Genomic DNA, 24751 nt, shown 5'->3' on the forward strand with positions numbered 1-24751 from the left:
ATTATTTTTTCGCCAGTGAGTTGGTCACCAACAGGTCGTCTGTCCATCGCGATGTAGCCGGTGCTCTTCATTCTCGACAGCTTTGCACTTAGTCAAAACGAAACTACTAGCTGCTTTCTGTAACCACTGCGGACGGAAGAAAAAAAAATTAATTCTGGGGTTTTACGTGCCAAAACCACGACTTGATTATGAGGCACGCTGTGGGGACTCCAGGTTAATTCTGAGCCCCTGGGGTTCGTTAACGTGCACTTACTGCAATCGGAACCGTCTCGCAGTCTACAAGGACACGCCACACTGCCGGACTCCGCCTTGGTGTCCAAGCTTCGGCCTGCCCTCGATGCAACGCAGATGCAATTTCATGTGGAACTGGGGTCGACGCTTTTCCCACGAATACTGTCAGCATAGGTTCTTTGCAGCAATTAGCAGGTTGCACACCGATGACCCCTTCATAGTTTAGGGTCCCAGAACTTGTCTCGTTCATCAGCTCCAGGTCATTGACCCGACGAAGACTCAATACATAATCGCTTGTCAGCTATCTTGACGTGACACCAGGCACAAGTGCTAAACAGCAATCGTAACGGTATGCAGTAGTGCCGGGGCAAAATTAGAATGGTCATGTATAGTGCAAAGAGGTTTGCCCCTGCAAAATTTCTTGACAGGTTAATGACTAGCTTTTTAAAAGATTACGGGAAAAACCTAGGGCACTGTATTTTCATTTACTCTGCATTCAGGTGTACCAAATGCCACTTTTTTGGTGCAGGCGAACGTTGCGCTGACTGGCCAATGGATGTTGATGCCCGCATTGAGTACGCCCTGGAGATAGGCAAGCTGCGTGGTTTTCTTCGCAAGGATGATGCTGTGATCGTTGTGACCGGTTGGCGAAAGGGCGCTGGAGCCACCAACACCCTGCGTGTTGTGTACGTCGTCTAAGGCAGCCTCCACCACCAGCCAGTGCAATGCGCATTCCGTGTGCAATATCGCGGAGTCTCTTGCATTTGCCTGACGGGAGGTGTGAAGCTGCTGGCGGTTGTGTTTCACTCGTCCTGCACAGGAATGACGGGGAGGGGGCTCTTTGCGATTGGCCTGGCATGGATTGCGTGTTCCCGTAGTCTTTCACGTAGCCTTTCACGCAGGCTTAGTACTTTGACCGGGTGTTGTCTGTTGTTGAAGCCCGTTGAAATCCCTCCTCCCCCCTCCATTATCTGCTGGCGTCCTTAGTTTAGTGTGTACTTTATATTCCCTTCTGTTGTTTCAGACCCAGTTGCATGGACTTTTCATGCGGTTATGTGGGAGGAAGTGGCCACAGTAGTGGCTAAAACACGTCTCAATAAAAGAAAAGGCATGTTTTAAAACGAGGTCTTGAAAGAAACTCAACTCCTCCAATCTGCAGCATATTAGCTGCTGACTCGCCTTTCGTGAAGAGTGGCAGTTGCTGCAGTAACTCCACCAAAGAAACGTAGAAGCAGCTTACAAATTTTAGCAATTGCATTGGTCACTGTGCAGCACTGCTGCCGTGCAGTACCCTTTAGTGACAGGTGTGAGTTGCGCAATCCATGTCAAAGCCGTTCGCGAAGGACTCCCTTCTCCGTCATGCCCGTACACGATTAACGGCAGTGGCGCCACACATGGCCTGAGGGCAATTGCAGGATCGCGCTCTGTGCTTACCACACTCCGGGACATGGCCACCAGCACTAAGGGCACATCTAGAGCATGGGCGCATGCTGTTAAGAATTTTCAGAGCTGCACATCATTTTTTGGATGCCACTTGTTGCAAGAGTGTTCAGCAGCAAGTGAAATGGGCAGGAAACAAGCATGAGTGTTTCACTGTGAGCTGTAAAGACTGGTGTCACAACTGTAAGTCAATGAGGAAAAGTTGGGATTTAAGCAACTTTCAGAAGGGAAGGTGATCCGAATTGATCATTGACTAGGCACAAATGATTTAAACAATATATGATGCACTGATCGTTTAGTGTGACCAATTAATTGTGCATTGTGCACGATATCTTGTGGCACCAATTCTAACTCCACAAGGTGGCTCCCTACAGTGAACAGCATTGATGCAGCTTTGCTGATTAATGTGTTTATATGTTTCTCAGAGATTGAGGCATGGGAAAAGGATACAGAAAAATGGGATAGGTTGTTTGTGAATGTGCAGTGATCTTTTTCCTGTTAGTGACAGGCTGTTGGTCACAGCCATCTGCCACTTATTCCTGCAAAAAGATGCATGTAGGTGCTGGTGGCATGTTGTGAGGTGAGGCTGTTGCTGAACAATTTATTGGATTGGGTAATCGGAATGAGTTACCACATCGGTGAGAAATTGATATCTTCGACGTAATCAAGTCTCGTGTTGATAACTGCAGCTGCTGGCAACTGGTTTGAAAGTGTGCTGTGATCCTTGTGTTGTGAAAATGTATACACATATGTAGGAAGGTGTCAGTGTGATCAGCTAATTAAAAGAATCTCTTGCCTTCCATTTGCCGTTTCTTCTTTATGCTGGTGTTCTTGCATCGCAGCTATGTGCAACTTTCTGTAGTACATCTGTGATAATTCACTGGCAGCTGCTTTGCATTGCTTCTAGTCTATCCAAATCTGCAAGCTTTAAGAGTGATGCAGTTGTGTTGCTGTGCTTTTCTATTACTGTTATGTCACGTCAGTACTGTTGCCCATAAATATTAAGGTTTCTTGTATGGTCTAATAAAATTTTTGCTTTCATCACTGTAGTTATAATTAAATTGCACACTTCACATGTTATAAGTGCATTATGGCATTAATGTGCATTTTCTCAAATTACAGGTATGTCCCTGAAAACAGACTTTACGAGGGTATTGAGGGAGAAAATGCGGGTTGATCCAGATCCAGCTCTGCCTGCTTCCAGACCATGCATGCTCAACAAAATCTCAAATAAATGCAAAAGTATTTATTCCCACATTCCCTGCTTGGCATGCTTGCTTGCTGAACCCTGCTTTCCGTGTGCTTACATTCTCAAAGGGGATGCGCTGGCAGTATGACACCTCTGCACTCTCCAAATCCAACACGGTGACCTTGTCCTTGGCAATAACCTGCATGCAAAAAAAAAAATGTATGGCTGTTTTGCATGCTGTATGAATGAAACTGGAATTAAGACTGCAGTGAGGCATTGTCGATGCACAGGAGAAACTGGAACCTCCAGCATGCGCTCACTAATGCTGCTTTGAAGAGCTTGAAACAAGGGCCGTATACCGACTGATCACTTTATACAACTAAGCAGCACTGGTTGCACCCAGTAGCATAGTTAATTGGGTTCCGAAAGTGGTCAATACAGAATACAGCCTCGTCAAGCTGCAAAACTGGAAGAAAATGACTATTCTCCTTTTGTGTGCTTGGCATCAAAACACCCGCTGCCTTACTGCAGCTTGCAATGTACCTTTATGCTAGCAACTTTTTTCCACTAATCTCGATGTCTGCTATTTTCTTGAAGGTGAACAATCAATCCTTGCAAGGTGTGTGTACTATCATGCCCTGTGTAATCTGCTATAGCTTATTTACTTATATGGTTGTGCTGAGAGTAGCACATTTACCAAACATTGCATAGATAAGGAGTTAAGGTGTATTTGGCTCTTCTTGCTAGCTGAACCACTGCCTTCTTGGCGCTAACTTTCTCAGAAAGGTGCAGTCTTGTTTACTAGTGCGTTAAAATGAAATGCAGGCATGTTTCTTCCAGAATAACTTGGAAGTGTACCTTAATGCCGCATTATGAATGCGGATTTCCTCAGCAAGAAAACAATGGAGCCATTTGTCATGGCTATGGTGAAGCTTTCCTGATTGAACTTTGAATGCAGCAGGCAAATGAAGTGAATGGACACATTAACACACTTAAGCTTGGTTGGACAAGATGCACTATGAAATGTTGCCCCTCTATGGAAGTCCAGTGATCTGGCCAAGGGAGCCTATTACATTTCCTATATTATATGTGCAACATATTATACATGAAATTGTAACTGGAAAGTGCTCTGCAGTGTCCAGGTTGCATTTTTATGTATCGTGACACACGCCATTCGGAGGCACTTTAAGTGAATGTGCCAATTCTGCAAAAAGTTGTTACACCCTGAATTAAAGTAGCATAACTAAAGAATGGCCCTTTTTAAACTGGTACATTGTTATATGCAGGACCAATATCAGCTGGCACTATGCTGTCTGCCTGTAAAACAGGAGTCCTTTCAAGGTCTACGGTCTTCCATCAGTGTTGCTGAAATACGTGTCTGCTCATGTACCCGGAAAGTATGGGCAAACTAGCTCAGCTGAGAACCAGTGTAGTGTTCCTGTCCTCTTGCCATTTTCACATTGTTATACTGGGCATGATAGTGCATCTGACGCCAGAGTGTTAACATGTCTGGTTAAAACCAGTTCACACCATGTGCTCATTAGTGCATGTGCTTTCCAAGATACCACCACCAAGATTTCCCCACAGGAATTGCAGTACTATATTATATGTAGACCTGGTGCACGAAATTGTCATGATGCACATACCATGGCCTAACGGCATAAAAAGCATGCTAGGTGACCATATGTCTGAATTTATTAAGTAGGATGCATCTTGCTTTTTTGTGTGTCATCCCATCGGCTCAGTGCTTTGGCCTACTATTATGCCTGACCCTCGGCTCCAGCAAGAGGATGTGGGGTACTATGTGGTGATTAGCCATAAAATTGTGCACCACTGCCAAGCAAGTGTGCCTGCAAAGCCTATATGCTGCTCGATTCTCCCTAGCCTTGTGGGAGCCCTTGTGGCTTTTAAACATGAAGGAAAGAAAAAGCTAGGAGAGAGTCGTGTTATGTTGAAGCCTAGGCATAAAATATAGGAAAGCTCATACGAAAAAGACTCGAGGAGGCCTCGCAGGCAAGCACTAGCTTCTAGCTGCCTCGTGCATGTGTTGTGGAGAGCTGGTCAGTGACACAGGTGCCACTAAAGGCTACCATGAACCAAACAAAATGTATCGATAAGTCTGGAAGCCATGTGCAGGGTTTCTTTTCTAATGGTATATTGAGTGGCTGTTTGAGAGTGCACTGGCCGTGCTTCAAAGATGATGAAAAACAGCTGCATTACGAGAATAACCAGGTGTGAAAGTGATAATCCTGCTTCCTTATCAGTGGAGTCCGCTTATGTGAGTAGCCACAGCTTTTTGTTCTTTTACATTGTCTTTGTAGCACTGCCAGAGTGCTCTGAAACTATGACCCAAATATACCACGAGTCAACCCATTGATGGGCCTTCAAAGGGAGGATGAATCGTGGAGGGGACAGTGCTTGCCGACACTAGCTGGCTGACATCATGTGGCCATGCTGCTTACGAAAACAAAAATGTCATTTGGAGCATTCATATGCAGGGTGGAGTTCGGTTTGTCTCTCATGTGAGTACTCTAACACGAGCAGTGACATGCTTCAAGAAAACTGGTGAAGATTCATTGCTTAATCACCAATGGTAAGTGTATGGGCAGCTCTCATGGTTTGGCCTCGCGAACTCCGAAAGCACAGGCACCAGCGTGTTTACAACCAATTCAGGTATTAGCTCTGAATGACAGTCTCGGTCTATTTGAAAGCATTCACAACACAAATGAATATGGTGCTCGCTGCATGCCTGCGTACACAGTAATTGCAGTTTGTCCCTTAAGCTAAGAACTTTGTTCTGGCATTACTATGATAGTAAGAACAGTTAAGCACTGAGCCCAACCAACACACTGCACCACGTGCTCCACTCACTGAGCTCTTTGGTGTGGCAGTCTGGGAAGTATCTACAGTTTGATAGGGACATCAAACTGCCAGTGATCAAAACTGCACTGCTCCTTTGCCTGAAATCATTGATCCAGGAAAGTGACCGCAATGGTTTCTTTACCTGCACACACTTTGGATAGCTTGTTTAAACATAACTGATGAATCTCAATTGGAACACATTGTAAATTCAGACATCAAACTTGGAATTATGGATGAAATATTGAGTTTTCACACAAGCAAATGCCGCATTCATTTGTAGCTGCTTTCCCAATCTAAGTCATACAGCTGGCAGCGTGTGACCAGACATGTATGGATCTACAGTAAAATTCTTTACATGTTTTTTTTTTTTTTACTGATATTGGTTCATAAAAATTGTGCCTTCGATTGTATTTGTGTATAGGTGTTTTCATTTTATGTGACCAAACAGCAAATGCTTTTTGTCATGTCAAATTCAGACAAATCTTTTCCCTCATATTTATGGTTTTAAGAGAGGATGCTATGCTTGAAAGCCAACTTTTAGTATTTATGGACAAATCTTGGCCAGATCTGCACATCTTGTGTATCTTTATGTGCCGATTCCAAAAACGTTACAATTTGTGGCCTAGGGCAAGCAGTACCTGATATACCTTAGAAACTGGGTTCTTATGTTTGAAGGAAAATTAGCATCTAGACAAAAACGGAACGCAGTGGTTAAAATATAGAAACAATCTAGAACATATAAGGTGTGTGCTAAGGTATAAACTAATATCCTAGGCCAATTCGAACTAGAGTTGGAGTCTAAAAAATGCAATCTTTGATGTGAAACAACTAAAAAGATTTCCTGAAGAAAATATGCTAAAATTTGGCTTAGCACACACTCTATGCATGTGTCTTTTTGGTAAAGAATGAATTGTTACAATAGCTGAAATAAAACAAGCTATTTTACCTCTCCCAAATTGCAATTGTGTCAAAATTGTTTTTAGGAATCAAGGAGCAACATTTGAATGCATCTTTATTTGGCCGTAACTAAGATTCTTATGGAAATGAAGCATCTTTGAAAGGTTATAAAATTAATCTTGCAAAAATTGAGGGTTTCGCAGATGCAAAAATGACAAAACTGAAAACATGATTTTTGGGCAAGTTTCAAAGAGGGACCCTGAAACACTTTTTATAAAAGTTGAGAAATGCATGTGACGTTAAAATAGACTATTTCAGAAATACTGTGCAGCAAAAAGTACTTCAATGCGTTATGCAGAAGTGAATTTATTGGCAATCAAGGATCACCTTTAATCCCCTTCACGGTGCTCCCGGTCCTTCTTCAATACCTTGCACTGCGAAGGCTAGGGTGGAGCGGGACATGCCCACACGCAGTTCAAATTTGACTTTGGATGTTCACATAGATGCCATTATTTCAGATTTCTGTGCCTACAACGCGTCAAATGCGGTTGTCCTTGGCGAGCTGCAGTGCACTCGGCGAGCAGGCTCATTGCGGCACCCCGCGGCAGCTGCGGTATCTAGCCATGCTACGTGCTTTGTCCTGCACCAGCTTGATCTACGGATAGTAGTAGCATCCAACTTGTGCATTTTGAAGTGCTATCAATAACTCACTAAGAAGCGATGTTTGCCAAGGCATCTAGCTAGGAGTGAACGCACGCTGGCAAGCGTACATGTGGTCTGTGGTTCGAGGCTAGTTGAATGTTCAAAACTAATTGAAATTAGTGAGACCCAACGGCTATGACACCAGTAAGCAGGGTGGCCAAAGTTTAATTCCTATTTGGGCGGCCGCGGCCGGGCATGAGAAGGCGATAGTCTGCTTCTGGAAGTACGTAATTCTTATCGAAATTCAAACGTAGGTTTTCGCTTACTTCAGCCTTTTTATTAAACTGCGTCAGTAATTATACACAGTAACAGTAAGAAGCCGACTGATCCAAACACCCTTCTTGATTGATGTCAGCTATTGGCCAATACCAGCTGTCTATTAAAATTAAATTCTGGGGTTTTACGTGCCAAAACCATGATCTGATTATGAGGCACGCCATAGTGGGGGGGCTCCAAATTAATTTTGACCACCTGGGGTTCTTTAATGTGCACACAATGCACGGTACATGGGCGTTTTTGCATTTCGCCCCCATCGAAATGTGGTTGCCATGGCTGGGATTTGATCCCGCGACCTCGTGCGTAGCAGCGCAATACCACGGCAGGTAGCTGCCATCTATGGGAATCTTGCATATGACAACATATGCAAGTTGCCGGCAGCTTCGAAGCGGGTGAGGAAAAGACCTCGTTTGAGAAGAGTGTCTGAGAAAATGTGACTTTGCGCTCCGCTTGTGAGCTGCACGCACCATGCACGACTGCAAAATTTGGCTGAGATGTTCACAGCAGCATATGCTATCCACGGACTGCATTTTTTCACCAAACCCGAGGAGTGGTTCAGGAACCCTTTAGGAATTCTATGTTTGGCAGGTTTGTGGAAGCCTCACAGCTGAGTGATGAAATTGTGAGATTCCACATAAACGTGTTGTACTTTTGCTCTGCTGCTCTCTACACTGACTGTTAAAAAAAGTCTGTGATCCAGAGTGAATGTATTGGTTTCTCATGCTTACCTCTCAGGATAACTTCATCCTCATCTTTCAAAAATGTCCTTGTTTCTCCATTGTTCAGGGGAATAGGCTTCGTTCCCTTCCAGCAGAGCTCAAGCATCGAGCCGTAAGAGTCCTCAGTCTGAAATCAGAGCAGCAGCAATGTATGCAACTCATAGTGTTTAAGATTTCATAGTTTAAGATCTCATAGTTTATGGGGCCATCACTTCATTTCATGTGCTGTATCTAGCCAACAGTGAAAGAAACAAGTATAAAATTGGCACGTGTACTTTTTTTCCTTAATTCAGCGATGTGCCCGGCAACAACAGCGCCCAACATTTCTACCACAAACATGCAGTGAAGGAGTCCTAATTCACCTCAAATAGTATTTGACACTGCAGTACAAGCATTAACATTCTCCAGACCATTCTTTTTTTTTTCTTTCATTTCTCTCTGGCTGCATCTGTGGTATAAAGTACCATGACAGTGTACGTATGCCAAAAGTTTGACGAGTCTAGTGCGGGTCAAAATATACTATAATGCTGTATTTTGTGTTCTCTGCTGCTTCAAGCACCCTATGCAAGCATTGCTGAGATTGCAGCCACTTGCACAAATAGTAGTTAATTTCAGGAGCATTTGAATGGCTTGTGAAGTTGAGGGCAGGAGGAGGGGGCAAAGTGGTAGAGCGGTTGCTTTCCCACCACTGAAATGCCTGGGAATTCCAACGCCACTGCCAAATGTAATGGTTGATGCACTAATGTAACTAAAGCATATTGTAGGACTGGCTGGTGCACAGATAAGAAATTTAATGTGAGTCCATAAACACAAGAAAATCGGGGCCAGTTGACTTTCCTGCCTCATCGGCAATCAGCAACTCGATTTACAAGTAAGCGTAGCACACCTTGTAATCCAAGTACCGATGAAGGCACAATTACTGTCACAATGAAGCAAAAAATGTGCTTAATAAAGTTAAAATTGAAGAACACAGTGTACCCTCATTCTCTTTCCCATTGTTCTTGTGTATCAGAAAACACCCGTGCCAATTTTTTCCATGCCACCAGAAGGTGTAATGCTCTGAGCATGCCCAGTGCAATGTTTTTCATGCACAGCTGAAATCTCTGCTTTTTGCAAGCTGCAAAAGTGAAGGAAAACTGCATATTTACCGATCCACTGATGGTTCCAGAGCCCAGCAAGTCTCCAGGGTTCAGGTTGCAACCAGTTATGGTGTGGTGAGCCAGTTGCTGTTTCATAGTCCAGTACATGTGCTGCAATGACAGAGTTCTTAGTTACCTGTCTATCACAACAGCAACATGTACTGCAATACTATCTTATGCCTAAATATGTTCATTGTGCGTAAAGTTATCAGTTATGCGTAAAGAGTCCTGTAATGCAGAATGGTTTAATATGCCCAAGTAACTATAAGGCTATGGGAGCCGCCTTAGTCAAGGGCCACAAATAATTTGGCCACCTGGGGTTCATTAATGTGCAACTAAAGCATTCTGCAAGAAGATTATTGCATTCTGTCCCTATAAGAATCTGGCTGCCGTGGAATTGAATTTGTGGCATCGTGCACAGCCGCACAACGCTAAGACGCTGGGCCACTGCAGCATGTGCAATGTAGAATGAAAATGTGACGTTTGTTTACTGCATGGTATGAGACTATTTGCTGATGCCTCCACTCCTCAGGATATTTAACACTTTAATTTGCCTAAAAAAAATCTGTATTTTGCTCCACCCAATTCAGCACATGGTGGCGACTGTTGGCAGTTTTTGTAGATGTGATAGGTTGTTGACAGTAATTCATTAAGCATTCAGTTGGTCATTTCATCTTCCGACTTAACAGATGTAAAAAAGCAACAGTCCAAGTTCTAAATTATATATATAGAAACCAAGAATAAGAAAGCACATAACAATGTCGAAACTATAATAAATGGCACTGCCTGCCACTTTACCTCGAATGTGTATCTCGATACCTGTTCATTTTGCTTCTGCCAGACTCTTGCTTGATTTTTCTTTCTTTTTTACAGAATCGGCCTTTAGCACTTTCAGTGAAAGCTTGTCCTGTCCTCTCCTGTCTATTTTCACTAGTTTGGTGTTGCATGCCACATGTGTATGTGGCAGCAATGACTGCTAAAATCTCATCCATGCTCACAGACCAGGAGCCTGTGAGCATCTGTCAATGAATTGCCACTGGCAGATGAGAAGACAACATTAGTTTGAAACTTTGCAGGAACCAAATAGGCTTTGTGAAGGCACTGGAGGGAACCACAACAGTGTGTGTGGTTGAATCATAATGGTTCTAATTATTTACGAAGTTGCAATGAAGCTTGGTAGGGCAGCTAAGCACCACAGCCACTTGAATAGAGCCATCCCAATGTTTCTAATGATTTTCATGTAAACTTCAGCAGACAAACATAATCTGAAGACTATCATCAGCTAAAGAAAGCATTTGGAAATCCTTGCCGGCCCCTTGGGCATTTTGCTCTCAGCCATTGTTTTTAATATAGTGAGTGAAAAAGTTATGGGGAACCGAGGAGCTCAATTTTAATGCAAAGCATTTTTCTCCAAGTCAAGTCAGTTTCTTCTATCTCGTCATTTTCATGGTTCAACAAGCAGACAACTACTGCCATCTGCAGTCAAGGATGGGAAGTAGTTGACGCTTCAGTTGGTAGCCACTCACGGAATGAAAAGTTGGTTCTTTATTCTATGGGAATAGCTGCGTGAAACGAGCATCAAGTTTTGGTCTGGTGGAATCATATTCCGGTGTCATGTGCTATTGCACATGAGCTTTCAGGTTCCTAAAGGTTTAGATGCGGTAGTGGAGCGCTCCGCAAGGAAAACATTTGTGCACTTGCTGGCTCATTGAACGTCTTAAAGCACTAGGCAATAGGAAAGGGCTCCATCAGCTTGACGTGTGAGAGCGTATAGTGCTGCAACAATTTGCGCCATGCTTCACGTTACATAAATATCAACATATTGAGTCTGCAAAATTTTTTCTTTAGTTACAGCTATATGAAGTTAACAGACAACGAAGTGAGAGAAAGCACAGGGGAAGCTAACTGTTATTTCTAATTGAAATGCAGAAATAATAATAAAAAAAACTTGGTGCAAGTGAGAGCCAAACCCGCATCTTCCACATTACGCGTGCAGTGTATTACCATTAAATTATCGTGGCGGCCATCCTCCTGTGAATTGTCTTGGATATCACCCTATGTGTACAAGGTGTATGTGCTGCCAGTGCCACTTACAGCCACAGCAGCACATGTAGAACACCTTTTCAAATAAAGGCGCCACATAATGTCTATGAACTTAGGAACAGGCAACTGGCCAGTAAACCCTCATCTGCTACCTCGTGGTATCAAGGCTGCCACGTTGAGGCCCTCATTATGCGTTGCGTGAGAAGAAAAGGGGGATCGCAGAGGCTCGATTTTTAGTTAGTGAGAACCATATGAATATGAAGGAAAGAGCCAATAAAGCCAGGAATCATAGGTTTGCGTAGATCTGTTAAAGATACTTTCTTCTTTACACCTTTTTTTCTGCTTTTGGACTACACAACCCATCTCTTTTGATTTCAATCTTCAATCTGTTTTTCATGTGGCTGCAAGACTTCGAAAGGCTTCTGACACGCTCCATTGGTTGAAATGCCTCCTGTGCTTTTGACTTGTGAGCCCACATCCTTGCAATACATATTGCAATACACATATAGGTTCTTGGGCAGACATGAAAAAACAAAAGGAAAAATTGGCGGATACCATGCATTGTGGGAACTGATATAAGTGAAGCTTTCTGTGTGTTTGCATTGATTGACGATAATTGGTGGTGATGCTTATGTCAAACGTTCTTCAGCGTTTAGGGACATACGAGAGTGGTGAGTTGATGTTAAACGTTACCTAGCATGCACCACTTATGTTTGTCTACGTAGTACATAGAACACACTGCGAGACGTGTTTGCTTGAGGTGTTGTTGTCCGCCATTGTCCATGGTCCAAACTTTAAATAATGGGGCTTTACATGCCAAACCCCAATCTGATTATGAGCCACGGAGTAGTGGAGAATTCCGAATTAATTTTAAACACCTGGAATTCTTTAACGGGCACCTAACCTAAGTACACGGGCGATTTTGCATTTCGTCCCAGTCTAAATACAGCCGCCGCGATCGGGACCGAACCTGTTGCCTCGAGCAACACCATAAGCAAGAAGCTACCATGGCAAGTGCAGCAGTGTTCATTTGATGGTTGGCTGCTTACGTAGTGTCATCTAGACTGCCTTCTCTCGCTGCCCCCTCTCCACTATTCTAACTACCTCCCCTCAGTACTGTTGCACGTTAGTATAGAGGTAAACACTGCAGCTCCTGCAATGCTTTTGTGAGGATTTCGTGGATAATCACAGCAGTCTAGAGTGCGACACCCAGGGAGCAGCTCCGAGGGCTTTGTGGCAATGTGATGGACAGCTCCGAACAAGTTTCTCCTGTCGCCTTTCCTCTCTGCCGAACTCCTGTCATGTATATACATGGTTTGAACCATCCCCAAAGTGGCGTGCCAGACAGCGGCAGCCGCAGTGGAAGAGGCAAAGAAAGCTTTGCTTTAAAACGATGCACATGCGAAAGCTTTAGAAGCAAAATGAAGCATTTTTACACCAGGCAAGACATTACATGGCTTATACGACTATTTCGCATTCAGTCTTGATGGACATTGAGCACTGTCATTGTTGAAGCTATCTTAACCAGCCTGAGCTACTATGCTGTTGTAGGTGCTCCAGTACATGGAATGACTGCCACTGAGATCATTACAGGGCAGGTAACTTTGTTTAGCAGTCCTTATTTTTCAGCGGCATGAAGGAGCTTGCCAAGTGCAAAAGACATTAAGAAGCAATTCAGAAGCCATTCAATGGCCATTAAGACTGCAACACAGGCATTTGCAATTTTGCAAGACCACCATGGATAACCAAGTAGTGTTGACTTACCTTGAAGTTGGACTTGCACAGAGTAGTTACTGCTGCAGCGTCTTTTGCTGTTGAGAAAAAAAAATGGTATTTAAAAAGTAAGTTGTTAGCTTCCTTTATCAACAATATAAATATCCTTTCTCTCTTTCTCAGTGTACTTGAGCAAGTTTAGGAAAATATAGTAGTTGATGAAAGCCCCTGTGTGTTGGGTTATCATAACATAACCGAGCCCAGCCCTTCAGCAAAACGAGGCGGTTATGTTATGATAAATATACATAACATAACCGAGCCCAGCCCTTCAGCAAAACGAGGCTGCAGTTATGTCGTGCAAATGTTTGACAACAGCAATTAGAAGCTCAAAATTAGGTTTGCTGCCTTTTTGTCCATCCATTCCATTACGTCACAATAGTGTCATCATGCTACCACCATCATGGTGTTGTTGTTATGGTGGTGTTACCATGACAAGTCAACACCCTCGCTGGGGAGGCACGTGCCTGGTGTGCCACCCCATGGCTACTGCACTACTACTGAGCTATTGTGCAACTTGCATGCTGTCGAACTTACAGCTCTGTGTGCAGCAATGAAATTTATCGACCATGAACCGCCCCAGAAATGGTCTATCTTCTGCGATTCCAAGGCTGCCCTCCAGATTTTGCTCTCTGCACTACGCCGTGGACCCCACGAACGACTTGTCGTGGACACACGCGAAATTTACCATCAGGCAGTTGACAAAGGACATGACATCGTCTTTCAATGGCTGCCAAGTCACTGTGGTATCTTTGGAAACGAGCAAGCGGACGCAGCCGCTCGATCTTCACATACCAGTACCGATTGCATCGCTATCCCTATGTCCAGAACAGACGCAGCACGAAAGCTCCGTGTGCTTGCTCGCGAGCTTACGTTACCCCACTGGAATTCAACGGACTTTAAAAACCAGCGCCTCTGTTCCCTGGATCCTAATCTGAAGCTCCGCCTTCCACGTGGCTTACCACGACGGGAGGTAACTCTCACTTGTCACCTAAGACTTAGAGTAGCTTTCACCAACGCGTACTCCTACCTTATCGGAATGGCCACAAGTCAAAATTGTGAAACTTGCGGGTGCAAAGAGACGATAGCACATCTTCTGTGTGATTGTTGTTGTTTTAGTGCACAAAGGAAAGTCCTCAGAACCACGCTCGACAAGATAGACAGCCGTCCCCTTACGGAAGCCAGAATTCTTGGTCCCTGGTCCCAGCCGACGTCGGAACGAACTGCTTTAAAAGCACTAGTATGCTTTTTAAAAGAAACAGGACTTCGTGAAAAACTATAAAATTGTGCGGACTGATTTGTTTTTTTTTTGTTTTTGTTTTTTCTTCTTCTTTTTACTCTTCTCTTGTTTTCTAATCTTTTCTGCCCTTACCCCATCCCCCTGTGCAGAGTAGCCAACCGGACACTTAACCTAGGTAACCTCTCTGCCTTTAGCCTCTTATTTTCCTTTCTTCCTTCCTGCATGCTTGGCAGTTTGTGTGGGCTTTTTTGCACATGCATTATAATTTCGTAGAGTGGTGAGATCTACATATTCACTTCGGATGCAACAACAGACAAAATGCTCACACAGCACTGGAGTACTATGCAGCATTTCACAGTGCAGCTTTCAGTGCTGCAGTCATTCTCGGTGGTCAGCTCACTGTGTTTGACTCTTCGCTGTGTCTAGCAGTGAACTTTCGTCATGCCAGCAAAGTCATCATCATTATCGTTTCATTGACATGTCAGTGTAATCATGTTGTCATTGCATGCAGTTGGAGGAGTTAACACAGGACTGTTGAAGTTTCAGTAGTGGAACTACTAAATGCTGCGTGAGTTCAGAGCTGGAGAAATCAGCCTGGTTTTTTCCCCATTTGTACACATGATCGACTATGCACCAAAATTGTTTATATCCTCACTTTTGTAAAGTTAATGAACAACATTAGACGCCAATTTTTGTTTGTTCAATAGACCAACCTCACAGCTAAATGCACTATGCCACCAGTGCTGCAAAGGAGGCCAGTAGCAGTTGTCCTCAGCATGGTTGGAAGCTTATAGATTTACAGCGTCTGTTCGACGTTTCCTTCCCATGATCTAATTCTCCCTGTGATCCTTGATCATGCTGGCTGAACTGGTGCATTGATAAAACAGGGGGGTGAGGATAAGGAGACCTGGAGAGGATGAAAAGGTTGCACTGGAGGGCATGGTTGAAGAGTTGTATGTGAACCAAAATGCCACCGCCTACCCCATAAAAAGCAATGAGAGACTAGAATGTAATCCATTGGCATAATACAAAAAAGCAGCTCACCTCAGCATCCAACTTGTGGTTGCTTAACTAGAGCAAAATGTTTTTGATTTCCTCAGCATCGTGATGCTGGCAGAGCAGGTGTGTGTGCACTCTGAGCCTGGTGAGATCAGCCTATTGCATAGCAATCAGCATTGACAGCCTACTGTGCAAAGCACTATGATGATGCTAGTCCATTTCCTAGCCTCTAATTACACCACAGTCTACCAAGATATCGAATGCTTTTTTTTTTTTTTCTCTTATCTCAGCCACTCAAGAAAATGCCTTACAGGTGGTTAGACATGATCCAGGCACAGCACTCGTGAACAATCTCTGCTCAGTGTTGACGATGAGGCTGCCTTACTGGTTCTTTTAAACCAATCTTCAGTTCCTGACAGGACAGTTCACAGGTAAAAAAATGTCCACTCACGCTTAAGGTCCACCTGAAGATTGATGTCAAAGTTGTAGTTGTCCGAATGAGTCAGGTAGGGCATCGGAGCTGGGTCTTGCGACACATTTGCGCAGCGGAATGGCTCAAGCGCTTCCATGGTAACAACCCAAGGACTGATGGTTGTGCCCAGGTTCTTGGCCGTGAACGGACCCAGTGGCACATATTCCCACTTCTGCAAGTCACGTGCTGCACACAGTGAATTAAAAGCAGCATGTGTGAATCCCACTTAAACATGTTGCAAGATTGCTGGATGTAAGCACAAACACCATGCTTATTGGAAAAGTGTGTGATAGGGCTGATTGGCAAGCCAATATATGCAAGATATGCAAGAACAAAAATATATGCAAGAAAAAGGTGGAAAGCAAAGAAGATAATAAACGTCACAAAAACAACTATAGGGCTGCAAGTTTATTAGGCGCCAAATTGGGCAGAAGCTACCGCCGGACGGCAAGTAATGCAAGCTGCATGTATCACACGGGTAAACTGAAGGCACTTGCAAACAAAAAGCAAAAATGTAAATTATGCAATAAAACCACCAGTTGATAGTCGGTGCTTGTGTTGTGTGTCTCAGCCCTCGTTCCACATGCTGTTTCCACTCCAAGATGCAGTACCAACTAGCCCAGTGTTACACTCTTTTACAACTAATAAACTCTAGACTGATATAAACTCCTCTCAGACTAATACAAGTGCGTATTTGCAATTTCGCTAGGCAAGAAATTTACGCCTAATATTCTAGAAATCTTACCGCTCCAGTCATTCATGAGCACCATTCCGAAGATGTGGTCGTGAGCCTGCTGCACTGGGACTGGATCACCCAGCTTATTCGCTGGACCAACGAAGAATGCCATCTCCAGCTCAAAGTCCATCAACCGACATGGTCCAAACACAGGGGGCTTGGCTATTTTTCAAAAAAAAAAAAAAATAAGGAAAATAATGTGGGAAATCACCACAATGCCACAAATTTCATGCAATCCTTGAAGCATGCATTTGCCAGATGTTGAAAGGGCCAATGCTGCATATAGGGACACTGTAGAGAAATTATGGGAAGGATTGTAATGGTGCTACTTCTGTGCACACTGCTGTCTAAGGGAGGCAACTTATGACATGGTTAATTCCTCCCTAACTCTATATGCATGATTTGTAGTACCTCTTAACAAACAGTCTTTCAATAGTCGCATGGAAGGGTGAAGGGCCACGCATCAGTTAGTAAAGGTTGACGTTGTCACCTTAAGCTCTACTTGAAACAGGAATATGAATCACTCTCTTGCAGCAATATCCCTTTAGACACAGTATTCTTCATTACTTCTGTTACTATCATGTGCATTGGACTGCAGTTAGAATGCTAGTTAAGGTCAGTGCCATAAAACACGTGCGATTCAGTAAATCTAATTAGTAAATCTAACCCCAACATTCATGGGGGGAACCGAAGCATCTGGTATGTTAGGCAGTATTAAGGCAGAATTTTTAGCCACTGACAGAACACATTCAAACTTGAACTCGCAGCCTCCACTTTGTCATATTCCTCGTGAACTTGCTTATCTTAATCGGAAAAGAAGCCTGCTATTCATACAAAACATTTCCTGCATTTTACAAGGCTGTGGGCACTAATGGGCATTGGTGAATGGTTTATTGAACTGGATTGAGATACGACACATTCCACACAAGCTGTACATGATCACGTGCGATGCTTACTGTCATCGGGCTTTGTCTGTCCATTGGGACGACGAATTGGAGTTCCTGAGACAACAACTGAAGAGGAGCGACCATGGTACCCAACAGGCAAGTACTTCCTGCAAAACAGTCGGCCTTAATTCAGTGCCATGAATGTGTTACACTGCCGTGACGGGCTTTTGTGGGCTCTTAGTATACAAGTGTTCTTTCTTACCAGTTTGGTAACAGGGGATTGTCTTTGCCACGGAACATTATGCCAACATTTGTGGCATGCTGCTTGGATGAATAAAAGTCTGTGTAGTCACCTGGTGAACAAAATGTTACAAATGAGGTTACAGTTTGCCCTAAGTATCCAACATGCCATGCACCTTACCGATTTGTGCCGGTAAGTGCATTGTTGCTTGCGACATTGGGACCAGTGCCCTTGGGGAAAAGAGAATTAGTAACTGTAGTTCAGTTTGCATATTTAAATATGGGACGTAACTGATTGCATGCAGCACAAGAGATGCAGAGCAGTTTAACTCTGAAGGCAATGAAAATTGCTTCTTCTCAGCATGCCAGAAAAGTTCATTCTGATTTCACTAACGAAGAGAGCAGTAAAACCATGGTGTTTGCAACTGTCACTCTAGTGCAATACAAAATGAGAACGCAGAAGGCTTCAAAGCAAAGAAGAAAACATGAGCAGGATCTCTTTTTTTCTGCTAACAATATCTAGGTAACTTGCGTTCATGCAATAGGTGGAGAAATAGGTATAATGAGGGAAAAACAAATGTAATTTGGAAGAAGGGGAAGCTGTGTTATTTTTAATAAAAACAAGGCATTTGGGCTGTTTTTACCATCTCGTTACCTGCAGCAAATGTTTCTCTCTTCCTATTGCAGTTTGCTAACCGTCATAGATTCAGGTTTTTCGTGAGCTTCTCGAACGCATGTAAACTGGTTGAGTGCTTTTTCAAAACCTCAGTGAGATGTGTTGGCCATCTTGTTCTATCTTATTTTCCAATTCAAGGCAATTGTGTGCTGTGTGTCTTGTAGAGCCCCCTTTGTTTTATGTTTTTGTGCTCCGAATAATAGTAACAATAAAAACATCAACACAAGAGAAGGAACTTTTGATTTAGGAAGCCAATGCATGCTAGTGAGGCAATCACTTCTACCAAGTTAACCATCTATTTTTCTTCAAGCAGCAATACTTACTTGGCTTTTAGAGCAATGTCATCCTTCAAAACTGGCTCATTCTTGGATAGCAACTTCTGAATCACCTGTCGGGCTTCCACCCAAGCTGGTCTGCCCAAAGCCATGAACTCATTTAGGGTTTTCTGGGGAAACCAGCACAGGAAAATTAACTTTTGTCTTAGAGCGATGTATCTTTACAAGCATTGTTACGTACCTGTTCAAACACATGCTGCGATTGTTTCAAGTGGGGCCCAGTGAAGAAGTGCTTCACCACGGTCAAATCAAGGATGTAATCTCCAATAGCTACGCCAGGGCGAGGTGTTTTCTGCGAGATAATAATTGATGGGTTACAACATCCTAAAGCAACGCACATTTGCCATAATTGGAGATCTGGTACAGTTTTGACTACCTAGAGTTTTTTTTTTTTAAGTGCAGCCAAGGCATAGTATACAAAAGCTTTCGCATTTTGCTTCCAGGATTGTAGTGGTGCTACTTCTGTGCGCACTGCTGTCTAAGGGACGCAACTAAATATGGTCACAACTGAGACACAGTTCGCAAAAACCATGTATCTCATGCTTGTTCTTTTCTCTCTCTTGCTTCCATTTAATGCAGTCATCGTGGCCAGGAATTGAACCCGGGATCTTGTGCTCAGTAGCTGAATGATGCGAGGTACAAAACCTTGTTGATTTTAAATACCTGATATTGTGTGCTCCAAGAAGTGAAACAAGCAAGCAAACTGAACTGTAATTTGTTTTTGTTTCACCACAACTTTGCTTAACAACAACCAAGTATGCAAGAAATAACAATGCTCTATTTGAAGAGGCATTGAATGGTACGTAAGCACATGTGTTTCATAGATCCTTGAAGTACATGAAGATACAAGTTATAGCTTGGAATCTCGCATGCACGTGCTCCAAGCACCTCATAAACAATTGTAAAATGGCAGATTTCAATTACACACATCGGGAATAAATGGGGAATCTTGTTCAAGGTGCTGGTTGTCTTGTTTGTGACATATAATCTATTGACAGTGACAAAGTGCATAACTTAAGTGGAAGCATTTGTGCCCCTGACCTCTAGTGTGTGATGCAAATGACAGTAAACCCCACTTGCCTAGAGCATATTAAATTGGAAAACAAAAAAAAAGTTAATCAAGCTCTTGGATTATAGTGGAATTCAGCTTTATATTGGTTCGATTTGAAACATACCACTAGTGAGCTTTATACAGTACTGAGTAAACTGATACAATATTACTGCTGCCTTCTGTGAAACTGAAGCCGAAATGGTGCCAAGTGCTAGAGTGTGTTACATGCATCACTGCAGACATCCCTCCAAGTCTTTCAAAGCCTATGCACAATGCTTCCCCTACTACAGTGCTGTTAAGGCGGTGGTCCCACTCCGGCGGCACGAGCCCCCCGTTTTCAGTACTTTTGGAGTAACCGTGGCGGCTCTTTTACTTAGGATATAAAGTTGTGGTATATACCATAAAAAGCTTAATTCTTGTAGATTCCAACTATATATAATATAAGGAAATTGATTAATGTGATTTAGAAATAAAAGCTCAAGAACAAGCATGAGATAAATGGTTTTTGCGAACTGTATCTCAGTTGTGACCATATTTAGAAGAAAGTACCGCACTTACTGCATTGTGGCTTGCTCTGTAGCTTTAGGACTTTATCTAGTTCCTAGACGTAGCAAATTAATTTTTAATTTTTACTTTTTGGATAATTTGCTTTTGAAAATTGCCAAATATTGCAATCTTCTGTTGTAAACAGCCTGGCAACTACATGCTCAAGGAAGCTAAATTTTGGATAAAGTAGAGTTCAAGGAATTTCCATTTAGGACACAAAATTTCATCAATGTAACTTTATTATTTTTAAAGCCAGCTTCGCAGCTTTATTACCTTCCCGCAAAACTGGGCAAAAATAAAACCAGAATTCTAAATATTGCTTATTTTCGGCCGTATTATTAGGAAAACTAACAAAGTTACACGAATGAAATTTTGTCTCCTAAATGGAAATACCTTGAGCTCTAATTTATCCAAAATTTAGCTTCCTTGAGCATGTAGTTGCCGGGCTGTTTACAACAGAACATTGCAATATTTGGCAATTTTCAAAAGCAAATTATCCAAAAAGTAAAAATTAAAAATTAATTTGCTACGTCTAGGAACTAGATAAATATGTCCTAAAGCTACAGAGCAAGCCGCAATGCAGTAAGTGCGGTAGTTTCTTCTAAATATGGTCACAACTGAGACACAGTTCGCAAAAACCATGTATCTCATGCTTGTTCTTGAACATTTCAATCAATTTCCTTATATTATATATAGTTGGAATCTACAAGAATTAAGCTTTTTATGGTTTATACGACAACTTCATATCTTAAGTAGAAGAGCCGCCACGGTTGCTCCAAAAGTACTGAAAACGGGGGGATCGTGCCACCGGAGTGGGACCGCCGCCTTAAGCTGTTTGGTGTTTCCAATCTTCAGCCTGCCAGTCTAGTCTCACTAGCATGGCGTGCCGTCCTGCACACATATTTTTCGGCCAAGACTTTGGCACATCATTTGCCAGTTTTTTAGCTCTCCTTAATTCAGCACATTATATAAGCTGCATTGCAAACCCTCTGTTGGGCATTCACACATAGCAGACAATTGAATTCATTCTTATTTCCTGGCAGATTCATTCCCAATTCCTTAAACATTTCACCATTGTGTTATCCAAAGTTGCGAAACTGAACCATCAATACCCCTATCTTTGATATAGGTACAGCGATTTCTTGAAGGTCACAAAATAAACCAAGCAGCTCCTTAAAGCAGTTAAATCATATGCCAGGTATATTATGTTCAATAGCGCCAACTAGAATGGGAGCAATAAATATTTCTGTGAATATTAGCAAGAGTGAAACATCATGCATTTTGTAGTCATCCAGACTGAATTGCTGGGTTGTTTGTTATATAGTAGCATGCTTTATGGATAATTTGCATTTACAACAACAGCATGAAGAGTTTAGAAGTGTACCGAATTTCATATAAAGGCTTTCAATAAACCTCAATCACCCAAAGTCTTATTTTAAGTATTGCCACCTCATTTTGTAAGTACTTTTCACAAACACATGCCCTCCGACTCTTGTCTATCGGTGCCAGTTTTTCCTTGTTTTTTTCTTAGCAAAAGTGCCAACCCTAACAGCCTTTGATGGCAGATCTGCAGCTTTTGCAGGCATTGGCAAGTGTACGATGTTATTCAAATTTCAACCCTGAAAGATGGTGTAGGAGTGAGTTAAGAATATATATGATGCCTTTGTGCTTACTGTGTATAGCATTTCCCTTTGTCTTCACAGCACAGTGTTATCATGCTCCTCTTTTGACACAGAGCTCATGGGGAATATTTTTACTCGCAGTATCTTAAAGTTCAAGTGCAGCAACATCCGTCTGAGCAGAATGTGTGATTCACGGCCATCGGATAACCATAGCAATGTATTTTTTTTTACGAGTCACAAGCTTGCCTAGAAGCGGTAACATTTGCTTGGTGCCTCCAACGTTCAATTTAAAAGAGCTGTTGTCTGCATGTGGTGGTACTAGCTAACACACGCATAGTCTCGCTCTATACGGGGTGACCATTTCCAAGTTTTCCGGAATTAAAAAAAATTGCCTGTGGCATATATAGCATAATTCCTGTACTTGAGCTGGAATATTCAAAGAGGCGGATATTAACAGCACGAGAAACCGAAGCACATATTCAACTAATTAACAAGAATTCACTAATTAACTTCTCAATTAATTACTTTATGTCACATATATTGCAATTTACGAATTGTAGACGGTGAGTTTGCAAGATTATACCACTTGAAATGAATCTCCAGGACGTCACCACTATCGAGATATTTCCCGAAGTGTGGGACGAAAAACATGGCCGTTCCATGCAGTTACTTTTGTGCTTCAATGCATAAAAGAGAATTTTGTTAAAAAAGGAAGTGGACCAACAGGGCATTTTTACGACGAGTTTCGTGGCACATATCTCCAAACTGGACTAGTATAGCCCCACTGGCTCTCGGCAATTTTTTTGTTCGTATTTTTGACAGTGTCAGACGCCACTCCAATGCTGAAAATGTAGTGGACTTGAGGAGGATGCGAACCTACGACCATCGGATTAGAATTCCGGTGTTCGACCTCTGCTCCATGCCACCAACACCAAATTAGGAAGGCCCACTAAGCTTCAACAAAGGCACTCCTTCACCCCCCTGGTGCAGTATTCAGCCACTACCTCCCTCATGACCCCTGAAAAAAAAACGCAGGGACAGGCCTTCGTCCTGCAGTGATGATGATGATCCCCAAACTGATGTCGTTCTGGAAATTACTTCCAAGTGAATACGTCTAGCAAACGCATCGGTACAATTCTTAAATTGCAATGTGCGATAAAGCAATTAATTAGGAAGTTAACTACTGAATTTCTCTACTTAGTTGAATACGTGTTTCAATTTATCGTGCAAGTAACGTCCGCCACTCTGAATAATCCAGCTCAAGGACTAGAATTGTGTTATCTGCAACAGGCGATTTTTAAAAATTAAGGAAAACTTCAAAATTATCACTCCGTATGTAAGTAAACTATGTTTGAATGCTAAATTAAATTAAATTATGGGGTTTTACGTGCCAAAACCACGATCTGATTATGAGGCACGCCGTAGTCGGGGACTCCGGGAATTTGTACCACCTTGGCTTCTTTAACGTGCACCTAAATCTAAGTACACGGGTGTTTTCGCATTTCGCCCCCATCTAAGTGATGTAACTATTGAAGTCAGAGGCGTGTTTCATGTCACGTGCTGTTATGTCCATATTTGATTTACAGACGGTGCGCTTTCGCAAAGATTACGTTATAAGAAGCTCACTGCTGCTGTACTTTACTCTATTTGACGGTGAAGTTTAAATAACGCGCCTCTCGTTCACGTGACAGAGCCGCCGGTAAGAAACGGCCTTAAAACGTCAGCGCATGCGCAACTTGTGTGCAAGCAGTAGTATCTCGGAGCGTTGCCGCTGTAGCACTTCATTTACGGTGCATGTTATATGTTCGCTGAATCGATTAGGAAAAAATCGCCGAGTGTAAGCAAAATTGCACCTGACCTCTCGTGCTCGCAGACAGTGGGCGCCGTAGTCGCGTGGTTCTACGCGGGTCTTCCGCGGCACGCCCAACTGTCCGCACAGAGCTATGGGTGTTCTGTGACAGAGCCCTGTGCAGCGCCCGTGAAGTAAAAAAAACTAATGATTTGGAAACCTTCACAGCATACCTGTGAGCGTATTGTTATTAGCCAAAAAATGCCACGTATGCCCGCTGCGACCACGAAAAGCCGTCAAGTTCTGGCGCGGGAGCAGCCATGCAGCCACAAGTATGATCGCGATGCCGCCGCCGGTCTGAATATCGCGCTTTGCCTATCTATGCGCGGTCTTGGGAAAACATATACATACGTTTGTCGGCGTAGAGAAGATCCCATACGGCAGGTTGGCGTACGAAAAGTCGCAGTCCTCCGGCACAGGCACAAACGACATGTTTAGGCGTTTAAACGAAGCAGTTGGCAGCAGTTGTTATAACCACCACAGGCAGAGTGTCGTTTGCGAGAGACAAGCAGCGTCCGTCCGGAGCAAATGTGTGAGAGGAGGAGAGGGGAGGGGGGGGGGGGGGGGCTCGTTTCAGCTGCTGTACAGCCACTGTAGCTGCTGTCTGCTCTTCCTCTCCTTATCGCTTGTTTGACCGGAGGCGCTAGAACTGGTCTCGGGCATCAAATAACTACAGTCAAGGCCACGTCGTCGTCGCGTTCACTCTCTCAGCAGGACATCTTTTGACCCAACAGCGATTAGCCCGCGACGTGGCTTTTTCCGGCTGCCTATCGCCACGCGCTGCTTACATTGCTTACAAATCGTAGCCGTATATATTTCTTGAACGCTTA

At 43.2% G+C, this 24751-nt stretch overlaps 2 protein-coding genes across 4 annotated transcripts in view; one reads left to right on the plus strand and one right to left on the minus strand.

The window, feature by feature from the left end:
* LOC119455830 (pyruvate kinase PKM) overlaps positions 1 to 2924 on the plus strand; it is a 51696-nt gene extending 48772 nt beyond the window's left edge. For all 3 annotated transcript variants that reach the window (XM_037717310.2, XM_037717309.2, XM_037717311.2), the window contains exons 11-12: positions 761 to 917; positions 2794 to 2924. In XM_037717310.2, coding sequence (XP_037573238.1) covers positions 761 to 917; positions 2794 to 2848 — 212 coding nt within the window. In that variant the 3' untranslated portion in view covers positions 2849 to 2924. The remainder of the gene's footprint in view (positions 1 to 760; positions 918 to 2793) is intronic.
* Positions 2903 to 24466, minus strand: LOC119455831 (fumarylacetoacetase). The gene is made up of 12 exons (XM_037717312.2): positions 24273 to 24466; positions 19035 to 19145; positions 18842 to 18963; positions 18024 to 18073; positions 17865 to 17955; positions 17672 to 17769; positions 16725 to 16877; positions 15959 to 16165; positions 13263 to 13309; positions 9465 to 9566; positions 8326 to 8443; positions 2903 to 3059 (listed from the first exon to the last, which is right to left on the minus strand). Exons 1-12 carry the CDS (start codon positions 24351 to 24353, stop codon positions 2983 to 2985), a joined length of 1257 nt encoding a protein of 418 aa, XP_037573240.1. The 5' UTR covers positions 24354 to 24466; the 3' UTR covers positions 2903 to 2982.
* Between the last annotated feature and the right edge of the window lie 285 nt (positions 24467 to 24751).

This window comes from Dermacentor silvarum, chromosome 6 (assembly GCF_013339745.2).
Source record: "Dermacentor silvarum isolate Dsil-2018 chromosome 6, BIME_Dsil_1.4, whole genome shotgun sequence".
Lineage (NCBI taxonomy): Eukaryota > Metazoa > Arthropoda > Arachnida > Ixodida > Ixodidae > Dermacentor > Dermacentor silvarum.